General features: G+C 36.4%; 1 protein-coding gene across 1 annotated transcript in view; it reads right to left on the bottom strand.

Moving 5' to 3' along the window:
• The window catches only part of LOC107709358 (abl interactor 1-like), an 11,577-nt gene extending 2,084 nt beyond the window's left edge, over positions 1-9,493 (bottom strand). Inside the window, exons 1-7 of the mRNA XM_016513817.1 lie at positions 9,382-9,493; positions 5,204-5,380; positions 3,280-3,294; positions 2,799-2,905; positions 2,484-2,624; positions 1,173-1,270; positions 819-1,019 (exon numbers count right to left, since the gene is read on the bottom strand). Of these exons, the coding sequence (XP_016369303.1) occupies positions 819-1,019; positions 1,173-1,270; positions 2,484-2,624; positions 2,799-2,905; positions 3,280-3,294; positions 5,204-5,380; positions 9,382-9,411 (769 nt within the window). The 5' untranslated portion in view covers positions 9,412-9,493. The remainder of the gene's footprint in view (positions 1-818; positions 1,020-1,172; positions 1,271-2,483; positions 2,625-2,798; positions 2,906-3,279; positions 3,295-5,203; positions 5,381-9,381) is intronic.
• Positions 9,494-12,162: the final 2,669 nt, after the last annotated feature.

Raw genomic sequence — 12,162 nt, 5'->3', positions numbered from 1 at the left:
TTATCACTTCGAGAGTCAAAAAAAAAAAAAAGCATATCAGGCAACACAAAATGAATACCCGTGGCTCCTGATGATATATTGAGGTCTTATGAAGCGAAATGATCAGTCTGTGCAAGAAACTGAACATTATTTACAACATTATTACCTGTAATCCAGAGCCTCAGGTAAACAAGGAAGTCGGATTCTTTTCAGTGAACTGGTTCTTTCGGACAGTTCGTTTCAATGAACAGGTTTAAATAACTGATTCACCCATTCGTTTACGTAAACACGCAATGATGTAACACACCTGCAATTATAATATTAAAGAACCCAATAATGAAGTGAAACGCTGATGTTTTACATGTTTAGAGCATATGAAGTTAATAAACTACTCTTAATCAACTCACCTTTTTACATAAACCACGAGAAACCAAAAAAACTTTCATTTCGCCCATTCCAGACATCACTCTGGATTGTTTGCCTGAGGCGGTTATAAATAAATGTTCAGTTTCTTGCACAGACCGATTGTTTCACTTCATAATACCTCAATATATTATCAGGAGCCATGAGTATTAATTTTGTGTTGCCTGATATGCTTTTTTTTGACTCTCAATGTGACGGTAGCTGCTGACTTGCATTTTAAGAATTACCAAGAACCACGGTTTCAGCTAAAAATCTTCCTTACTGTTCTACTGAAGACAAAAAGTCACCTACATCTTGAATGACTTGAGGGCGAGTAAATTGTCAGTAAAATTTCATTTTTGGATAAACTATACCTATAATTGTCCAAATACTTTTTAGGGTCACTAAACATCTCCCTAAGGTGGAACTGAACTCACTTGTGTTCTGGGGGTATGTGGGACCCCCGTTCAGATGGGGTTGAGGCACAGAGAACTGGGAGGAGCTGGCAGGGGCGCGCCGGTAAGTTCCGGTGGCTGACACCATCGAGGCGGAGGAAGAAGTGGAGGAGGAATTGTGTCTGGAGATCTGCCGGGAGATTGTTCCAAACTGAGACATCGGGATCGGACCCAAACCTGGACCTGTAGAGAGGACAGAAGAAAAGGACAGTCACAGAAGATAAGCCCAAAAAATATATTTTTTTCCATATTGATTTCACTTAAATGTTATCATCTTGATATGATATTGGTCATTGCCCAGCCCTAATGGCCACTGTGAAAAATGTGAGTGGTCACCTGGTGCCATACTGGGAGGGGAGGGTGTCGGCACAGCCAGAGGGATTCCCATACTATTACTGCTGTTCTCTCGACCGCCACTGCCCCCACTACTGCCACTGAGACAAGGAGAGACAATCAGGTTACAAAGAGCTATTAAAGCAACAAGCATGATTGCCATAAAAGTGGCATCCTTTAAAAGTCATTTATGACACTATCAAAACCTTTTACAACTTGAATCTGGAGAATAAATGTGATAAATAAAAGGTTAAGAAACCGTTTACTGTTATTTCGAACCTTATTGACCTTCAGCTTTCTCAGTGAGTATAACAAGCCCGCTGGGAAAGCAATGACAGCAGTGAATCAAATTTATGAGCAATAAGAAGAAGACCTCCAGATTTATACTAGCATTTAAACAGTGCCATAGAATTTCAAAAATGACCAATGAACAAGTATAAGTGAATGCCATAACTTCACTGACACTGACGAGGAAATGGAAATAAAGATGGAGATTGTGATAGAGTTTAGGGATGTTCCAAAGCTGCACCAACATAAATAATTTTTAGAGGTTAGAAACAAATGGAAGCTAATTTCCAGGTCTTTATTTCTCACAATCACGACTTTTATCTCACAACTGCAAGCTATAAAAAAAAAATACTACCATGAAACCCAACATTCAATGTTCAGTGCATGTTCTGATGTTTTTTTTTTTTTTACATTCTAGCTCTTGTAAAAGACTAAATAAATTAGAATTCACATTTATGACTCCAAGATACATTACCATTTAAAAGTTTGGGTTTGGTAAGATTTTTTTAAGTTTTTGAAAAAAAGTCTCTTATGCTCACCAAGGCTGCATTTATTTGATCAGAAACACAGTAATATTGTTAAATATTCTTACCATATAAAATATCTGTTTTCTATTGTAATGCATTTTAAAATGTAGTTTATTCTTGTGATGCAAAGCTGAATTTTATTAGCAGCTGTTACTTCAGTCCTCAGTGTCACATGATCCTTGAGAAATTAATCTAAGAATCATTCCTTATTATTATCAATGTTGAAAACAGTTGTGCTGCTTATTAATTTTGTGGAAACAGTGATACATTATTTTCAGGATTCTGTGATGAATAGAAGGTTCATAAGAACATCTGACATAGAACTCCTGACTGTCACTTTAGATCAATTTAATGCATCCTTGCTGAATACAAGGATTAATTCCTTTCAAAAATAAAAATCCCCAACCTTTTGAACTAGTGTATATTCCAGTATGCCTCAAACCATCTCAAACCATCAGAAGGCCTGCGTTGTCTTGTGAATGCATGCGCGGAGCTGTACCTGTGCGTTCGGGGTCTCTGATTGAGCGAGGCAGTGCGTCCTGGGCTGTTCTGGCTGCCCAGACGTGCTGGACTGGTCATGTAGTCATTAGGCACCACAGGAGGTTTGACTGGCTCGAGCGTCTTATACGGTGTGTTTCGTCTGAAAAACAAAAACACACATACAAAAAATGATGATGTTCAGATGCCTAAAAACACAAGAACTGTAACAGCATAAATAACAAAAATCACACGAGACAGGATATTTTATAACATTCTAATAATGGAGGTGTGCAAAAAAGCATGGACACATGGAAAGTGAAATACAGTGACTTACCCCAGGGTACCTCTCCCTGCCATGGGTGGGCTTGGGGGCTTCTGTGTGGGTGGGTTAGTCCTGGATAATGTTCCTCCACCTCCCCGAGCTGGCTGGTTATTCCCTTGCTGAAAGACATTAGACAGGGGAAACAACATTAAGACAACTTTCACAGTCATGATAATATCTGATCATTCTAAATGCTAATCGGTTGCAAACATACAGCGTGATGTAAACTACAAAGAAATGCTTATACTGAACAAAACAGAAAAATTTTTATGATGTGTTGTATGCAGGCTGAATTTTACTGAGCCATTACACTCTTATAATAGTACCAGTTTTCTCAAATAAATGGAAGATATTTATGATCTACAGTCTACTATAATGTGCATTACACAACATTGTACAAAAATGTTTGATGCTTGGAAATAAAGAACCAAGGCAGAGATGGTAGTGATACAGGAGCCACAAAGCAAAGCGGGTTGTGTAAGGCTGTACTTACCTTTGCTTTAAGCCACTAAGTGAAAGCATTAAAGAAGAGAGAAGATAAATCATGTTATTTAATCACTTGAACTTAATGAAAAAGTGAGAGAGGAGAAGTGAAACAAAAGACCTTTGAATATACAAACAAACAAACACTGATCTAATTTGACTGATAGGAATCAAGACAGACAGAGCAGAAAGTCAAGGCTGCTTACACAAAACTACTGAATGATAATCACATAAACGTCAGTCATAATTACCATCTAATCAGGCTCATTTAATACAGAAAGCAGAATACTGAATCGAATCAAATGTCTTTTCTAGCTTACAGTGTATTTCTAATAAATAATTATCCCTAACGTTCAATATTATAATGCATATATATATATATGTTTGTTTTTTTAAACCTACATACACACACACACACACACACACACACACACACATATATATATATATATATATATATATATTTCTTTTCTTTTTCTTGTTTTACATGTTGAAAAAAAATAGTATGTTCATTTTCATTTTCTGTGGTAACATAACTGGTATGGATAATTGTACATTTTTACTGGTACTGTTATCGAATTTTGAAATGTTGTTATAATAATAATCCGACATCCACCAATTCTGATAATGGCAACATAAAGTTGTGACTGATGGTGGAGGAGAGAGGCGTGTCCTCTGGGCATGTCAATCACAGGTGACTGACACAGAGAGAGCAACATTTGATGAGTTAAGTGTCCTAATTACAGAGCCAGTATGAGGGCAGCCTGCGGGCCTTTACTCCGCCGAGGGGGAAAAGGTCATCGCACATCAGCATGAAACTAATGAAGCAGCTAAAACAGGTCTTGGGGTGAGCTGCTGGCACATGGCCTCAAGATCTGCCTCAATTATATGTATAAGGAATGAGAAGACTGAACAGTCAGTGAATAACGTTGACACTGTGCAACAACACACCATCCACACCAATCATGTCTTCATCCCATAAAATATAAATAAATAAAAGACACATAAAGGTCAAAGTAAAAATACAAAGACATCTTTCTTAATTACATCTCAGTTGAGATAGCGACAATCTAATGTGATAACATCGGCAAGAGGGTCCAGACTCAGAGAGCAAACTGATGTCATTATAACAGCTCAGAGCTGACACTGATGGACATGAATAATTTAATAACATGAATATAGTGAGGGAAACCCGAGGGGTCTACACACACAGACACGCGCACACACACACGCACACACACACACACGCACGCACGCACAGGCACACGCACAGGCACAGGCACTTTCTACCATGTTAATGTTTTCAAACTCAAAAATGAAAATTCTGTCATCATTTACTCATGTTGTTCCAAACCTGAATGAGTTTCTTTTTAAACAAAAAAGAAGATATTTTGAAGATGTTCGGTAACCAAACAGCTGACGGTAGCCATTAACTTCAATGGCATGGAAAAAAAAAATACAATGGAAGTCAATGGCTGCCGTCAACTGTTTGGTTACCAACATTCTTCAAAATATCTTCTTCTGTGTTCAGCAGAAGAAAGAAACTCATACAGGTTTGGAACAACTTGAGGCTGAGTAAATGATGACAGAATTTTCATTTTTGAGTTTGAAAACATTAACATGGTAGAAATTACAGGTTCTCTTATATTTTATTGTATATTAACTAGTCACATTTTATTCTAACATTGGATTCTTTCTTACCCTTTTTCTGTGTGCTTTAACTCTTTTTTAGCAAAAATGACTATATGTATAGTATCTATTCACTTGAGGTCTTGTTTTTTTTCTTGATTTATTAAAAAAATATATTTTGTGTCTCTAAGCTAAAAAGTCAGTAAAACTTCTAGATGTAATGTAAGTAAGCAAGTATGATTAATAGTAAGAATGATGCTTGTTTAGTAAACATCAAACACGTGACATTAAAATGTCAAACTTACTTTAACACCGTGACCCACATCATCCAGCAGGGTGTAATCTATGGGTTTCCTGATGTAGCGCACAGGCCGCTCCATGTTGCCGGGGGCGATGATTTTGTGGGTTCGAGATGTGTTTTTGTTGGTGGTGAGGATCCCGATCTCTCGTCTGGCAACTTTTTCTTTATGAATGTCCACAGTCTAAGTGAAGGAAAGGGATGAAAATGGGTGAAATTTTAGAATGGTAAATATATTATATTCCAGTATATATTCATGGGTTTCAGTCACGTGACTTTTTTTTGTTGTGGCCGCCATCTTTAGGACCTTTGCGTAGCCTCTCTTGGGGATCGGAAACGCACCAAAATAGCAGACCTCACCACCGACGAAAAACAACCAACAATTTAAAGAACACAGATACTTTAGGATTAGATCCTTAATTTGCTGTCAAGTGAACTTCTTAATTAAATAGATTATAATATTAATACCATGACATAAATATATAAACATCACATTATTATGAATGCAATTTTAAAATCCATTAAAGAAATCACTTGATTAAGCTGGCATGAGGAAAATTTATTTACACAACTATGCAATTACAGAAAAAAAAACAGCAGTTATACAATAAGTGTAGATAAAATATTAACACATTTTGAAAATTACCCATGCATTTGGTTATACTTGGATTGTAAAATTTAAGTAAAGCTTAAAACATTAAAAACTTGTTTTGAACAACATGTTGGTAAATGTTTTTGGAATTAAACATTTCGTACATGGCAATATAATTTATATAATTACCTAACTATTCCTATGGATCATTTTTGAGTGAATCAGTGACTACTGTTCCTTGGTTGTTGCTCATTTTCCAAATCTTTTATCGGGAATTGTATTCGTTGTGTAACATGTTTTTCCACATCTTAATCTGGTGAGTTCTTTGCTTGGGAGCTTTCATTTCTGCACATGTAAAGAGCAAATAATATACAAGTATCCATTACTAAAGGTCTAACTTAATGCACCAAGCTGAATTAAATTAAATATATATTGTAGTAATTCACATGTTGTTTGACAGACTATTATAAACACTAATTGCAATGCAGCATGATTAATATTTAAAGAGTGTATCATCCTAATTAAAGGGATAGTTTGTCAGTTTGTCTCTTCAGTTATGATTCCCCCCAGTTGTTGCAAAAATTACACGGTATAATGGTCAATGCAGACATTTACTTGAACTTACTTCCTCTTTGGCTCTAACTGCTCCTAGTTAGTTCAGTCAGAGAAGTAAAATAAAGATGATGCACTGCCTTCAGCTGGACCGTCATCATCCTCCTCTTCTTCTTCATCTGTTTGTTTGCGGATCGGAGTGTTGCTCTCAACGTTTAGTGCAGTGGAAACACTCTAGACTTACTTAAAGGTGGGGTATGTATTTTTTCAAAAACGCTTTAGAAAACTGAGTTGGGCCGAGTACCAAAACAAACTTGTAGCCAATCAGTAGTAAGGGGCGTGTCTACTCATGATGCGGAGGAGAGAGCGCTCCACACACAGGACAGACAATAGCCGAGCGTATCGGATCAGCTTTCCAGCGCTGGAGAGAACTTAAGGAGCGGAAGGCCTGCGATCGGACGCCGAGGTTGCTTTGTTTCTTCTTGATAGGCGAGTAACACTGTGTCTACACCGGACGCGACAGTTGCGCCACAACAGCTATGTCTGGTCGATACACTGGACGCGACAAAGCGACCGTTGAAAATCATTTGAAATTTGTGTCAATACGTCATAAATAGAACGCAGCAGCAGTTTTCTGTCGGGGATTTGTCGTGTCGTGCAGCGCCACATCCAGTGTAGACCATAGATATGTATATATATATATCTATGGTGAAGACAGAATCATTGATTATAATGAGTTCTATAGTATTTTGTCGCGCCGCGCCGCTCGCGTCCGGTGTAGACACGGTGTAACATTGGTTTTGCTTTGTTGCACAGAACTAATCGTTGCCTGGGTTGCGTACGTATGTGTGTGGCAGAGCTTTTAAAATAGAGGCGTGTTTGTTTTGGTGATTTGAAATATCAACATTGGCTACCAGAAATCACTTACCCCACCTTTAACTATACTTAGATCAAAAACATCTCGTTCATGTATTAGCTTTAGGTGGTAAGCATACCGAAAGTATTCGGGCAAATCATTAAAGTCGCGTTCGCTGCAGTCTCGCACAAGTTGTTAACTTTTTCAAGTTCCTTTATGAGCGCCTGCTAAGTAAAATACTAAAAATGTAAATGCACATCGATGCTTACCAGACATATTTAATCAAAATGACCCCATACATCTTCATCTCTTGGTAAATAAGCCATTGTGATTTGCTGTTATCACAGCAGATAGACGGCATGTAGGTCCTACAAATGGCGGCCGCACCACTGTGTGACGTCACATGAAATCTATGAATAGTTTTAAATTGTGTATGAATACTAATGAAACATAACTTCATTAGTATTTGTAATATTTGCATTTGCATGTAAAGTGAGGTATTTTACATATAAAAGGTACGATAATACCTTCATTAGAGCAAATCATTAGATCTAGTTTCCATTAAGGCTCTGCAAATCTACTCTAGCACATAATGGGGGAACGGGATCTCTTACCCTCAATAAACACACTCCATCTCTCTCTTTGGATGAAAGAATTCACGCCGACATTGTGTTCAAATGGTGATGCATGTACAGAGAAGACTAAACATGTCTGAGATGCTCTTTACAAATCAGGGTCTAGTTATTATAGCGGTGTCAAGCATTATGATTATTTAATTTCCAACATATTCAATGCAGTTAATCACTATCTAGTCTAGTCGTGTAAATCTAATTATTTATGCATATTACATAAATAAGTGATGGCAGTCAGGAACAGCAGAGCATGCAAGGTCAGCTGGAGATGTAAGATCATTTTTGCATTTGGTGCTCCTCTCCCACAGCAAGGGTCGAAATATTAGTTTTTTTTATTTATTTGTATAGTATGATTCACAATATGCATTGTTTCAAAACCGCTTTATTGAAAGTTGCATGGTTATGTCAGTAATTGTGGTGTTAATTTTAAGTTTTGTTGTAAGCAAGAGTAAATATTTCTCAGAAAGCATCAATGAAGATACAAATGTCTTAAGTCGCTGGGGTATATTTTTAGCAATAGCCAAAAAAACATTGTATGGGTCAAAATTATCATGTTGATCATATGAAGATATTTTGTAAATGTCCTACTGTAAATATATCAAAACTTAATTTTTGATTAGTAATATGCATTGCTAAGAACTTCATTTGGACAACTTTAAAGGCGATTTTTTTAAATTATTTTTTTTGCACCCTCAGATTCCAGATTTTCAAATAGTTGTGTCTCGACCAAATATTGTCCTATCCTAACAAACCACACATCAATGGAAAGCTTATTTATTCGGCTTTCAGATGATGTATAAATCTCAATTTCAAAAAATTGACCCTTATGACTGGTTTTGTGGTCCAGGGTCACATATGGTTGTCTTAAGTGAAAACTAGTAGTTGCTTAGCAAAAAGTCTGTTTTGAGTTTAACATTTTCCAAATTTAATCAGAAGTCAATTAAGCGACAATGTTGAAAAATATAGGGTATGGCTTTAATTTCAATTAGTAGCATCTCTGATTACAGGCAAAATTACTATAACAAGACGGCTTTCCTTACTGTGGTTAAAAATTAGTTGTATCATTGTAAAGATTTTGAAAAATTACTAATATCGTGGAAAGGATTTTGTTCATATTGCCTACCTCTAAGAAATTTAAACAGGGATCTGTCAGAAGGTTTACACATAAAATTTACTAGTCACGAATATTTTTTTTTTTACAACCGTTTATTTTATTTTATTTCCAACAACTGAATGAATGAACACACAAATGAATGCCAACTGAATTATATAATAGTTTTTAACTTTGCATATTTGTGGTAAGCAGTGTGTAAAATTGGAGAATCATGTTCAATCCTGTGTATTGGTAAAAAAAAACATTATAGGTCATATTTTTGTCTCTTTGTTTTAAGATTAAACATTGGTTAAAGTTCTGGATTTACAATAAAAAAATTCAGCTTAAACCCTGATGCTAAATTTTTCACTGTGATAAAAGTTTTTGTTTTTTTTCAAAGCATGCTGGGTAAGGGACACCTGGTTGTTTTTTTGTTGGCTTTGTGGTACCCACGGCTGACCTGAGAGATATGGTTGATGGAGGACTCCATCCTGCGCAGCTGTGAAGCCTGAATATCCAACAGCTGCAGCACATTGTTGGCTAAGGCATTGATCTGATAGGCCACGCTCGCCAGGGACTGTGTAGTGTAGGCTTTGGTCTCCTCGAGGGCTTTCCTCTTGTCTTGTGCCTTAGCAGAGATGAAAAAAAAAAGATCCCACAAGTTTTAAAGACATAGTTTGCACAAAAATTTAAATTCTGTCATTATGTACTCCCCCTCATGTCATTGCTAGTGAAATATAGTTTCAACCCAGTCATCCACAATAAATGATTTTCCAAGCTAAAAGCTGTTGTGCCTTTGTGAATGATGATGTAAAAGCATCTTGGAATTTCTAATGGACTCTAGAGGAAATATTACATCAGATCAGACCATCACGTGGAAAAAGTCATTGGCTGCTCAATGAAAGGTCAGTGATCCTCAGAGCGACAATGGGAAGTGATGGGCAAGTAACACACTAGATGCAGGTTCTTCCAGGATTGTCTATTATAAGTGTACTACTGATCATAATTATGGGGTCAGTATGATTTTCTAAAAGAAATTAATACTTTTATTCAGCAAGGATGCATTGTGTGACAATAAAGACAAATAAAATTACAAAAGATTTCCATTTCAAATAAATGCTGTTCTTTTGAACTTTCTATTCATCGAATAATCATGAAAAAAGTGTACCATGGTGTCCACAAAAATATTAAGTAGTACAACTGCTAGCAGAACATTGATAACAATAAAACATGTTTTTGAGCAAATCAGCATATTAGAATGATTTCTGAAGGATCATGTGACACTGAAGACTGGAGTAATGATGCTGAAAATTCAGCTTTGATCACAGGAATTAATATAAGGATAAGATAATGTCATAAGATAATTAAAAAATATTTACAAACATCAAAATAGAAAAGTTATTTTTGCAATATTTTACATTTTTTGTACTATATATTTTTTTATCAAATAAATGCAACCTTGATGAGCATAAGAGCTTTTTTTCAAAAACATAAAATTTTTACCAACCCCAAACTTTTGAACAGTAATATTGCTGTAAATTGCTTTAAATAAACACATCTACTAATTAAAAAAGTGATCAGGACCCCAGTAATATAATGATTTGAGTACATTTTATTGGGAGAAGAAAGTGGCTGCAGTGTGATATGAGAGATATGAGACATGTGGTCAAATATACAATTTAGCAGTCATTATACAAAAACATGTGACAACAGAATGCTGTGAATGACCAAGAAGAAGTATTTTATAGTAATAAAGCAAGAAATTCTGTAAACTAATCTGACAAATGATCTGATGAAACCAACAGGCAACAATAACAATGAAAAACTTTGGTTAAACAGTTTTCAGACAAGAGCGTGATGCGACTGAGACATCATTTCAGTGAGGATCCATATTCTATTGTTGTTGAAATTCAAAACTTTTAGCATTTCAAACAATTTCTTGTTTCATCAATAACTTACTATTTAGCTTAGCATGACAGACATGACATGTCTGCATTTGTGATCGGAGAAATGACAAACAACAAGCGCTACTCTACACTGCTTAGTCTGTGAGTCAGCATTATTTGTCAGAATCATAGACTGTATAGGGTCAGCATGCGCACCGAAGAAGAAACAGGGGAACTGAATTCACCGGAACACTGGCATTGTAGGCTACTCTCCCAGGAAACAGTCCTCGTCCTCTGTAAAATGCGTTGCACACATCTGAATATTTGGGTTGAACTGTTCTGGAACAGTGTTGTAAATACAACTTAACCACTGATTTCTAGTCGTGTCCTCTTTTGGAAGGCCAAACAAAGTAGTTTCGCTTTCATAACGAAACACACAGCGTCTCCACGACATGGCGGCGGCAACAATACTACAGCGAGAATAAAAGTTACGCCTTTCTTTGCATATACATTTGGGTGGTGTTATGCAAATCTTCCAACACAGTGACGTAGACATGTGGGGGCGTGTTTAAACGAGGCGTTTTAGGAAGGCGTGGACGAGTCTTAACTTTTATAAAGAATATCTCTTTGGGTTTGAGACTTTAGTCTTTGCAACTTTAGGGATCTTATCTATGCACAATCAGCTTGTAACACTCCAAAGAGAAAGGAAAACTTGAAATCGCATCATATGACCCCTTTAAACATATGGAAATAACATTGAGTTATTTTAGCATTTTCTAGCTTTGAGTTATTAGCTTTGGCATACTGATAGTGACCATGTCAGAATGCTTTGACATGAATAGTAGTCGCTGACTAGTATCTACATGAATACCATCGCTGACTCTAATCTATATATTGTTAACAATTAGCCTGTGACAAGCATGCAGCACTGAGCGCAGGTCTGCTTCAAACACCACCTGTTCCTGCATGTCAGTCCCGCTCAGCTGTTCTCAGACCATGTGTCTGTCGCCACGGGGGGAAATACAGATGAATGGAAGCATGAATGTCCTGGCTGTGTATTCCACAGTGTCATACTAGACTGCTACCCAAAAGCTCTAAAACAATGAATGACATGATTTAGACAGCACAAAGCAATGCGTTTTATTATTAATAACATGATAATTTATCAGGTACTGCTGGGTTTTCACTTATTATGTCCAAAATGTCATAACAAGTCTTGACTATGATTCCTATATTAACCTTTATAGATGTACACCAATATTTAAAAGTTTGGGGTTTGTAAATGTAGGCTATATTTTATGCTCACCAACACTGCATTTATTTGAATAGTAAAAACAGTACTATTTTGAAAAACT

Source organism: Sinocyclocheilus rhinocerous, unplaced genomic scaffold (assembly GCF_001515625.1).
Source record: "Sinocyclocheilus rhinocerous isolate Xijiao unplaced genomic scaffold, SAMN03320098_v1.1 scaffold2341, whole genome shotgun sequence".
Classification (NCBI taxonomy): domain Eukaryota; kingdom Metazoa; phylum Chordata; class Actinopteri; order Cypriniformes; family Cyprinidae; genus Sinocyclocheilus; species Sinocyclocheilus rhinocerous.
This window is presented reverse-complemented; position numbering and strand designations above follow the sequence as displayed.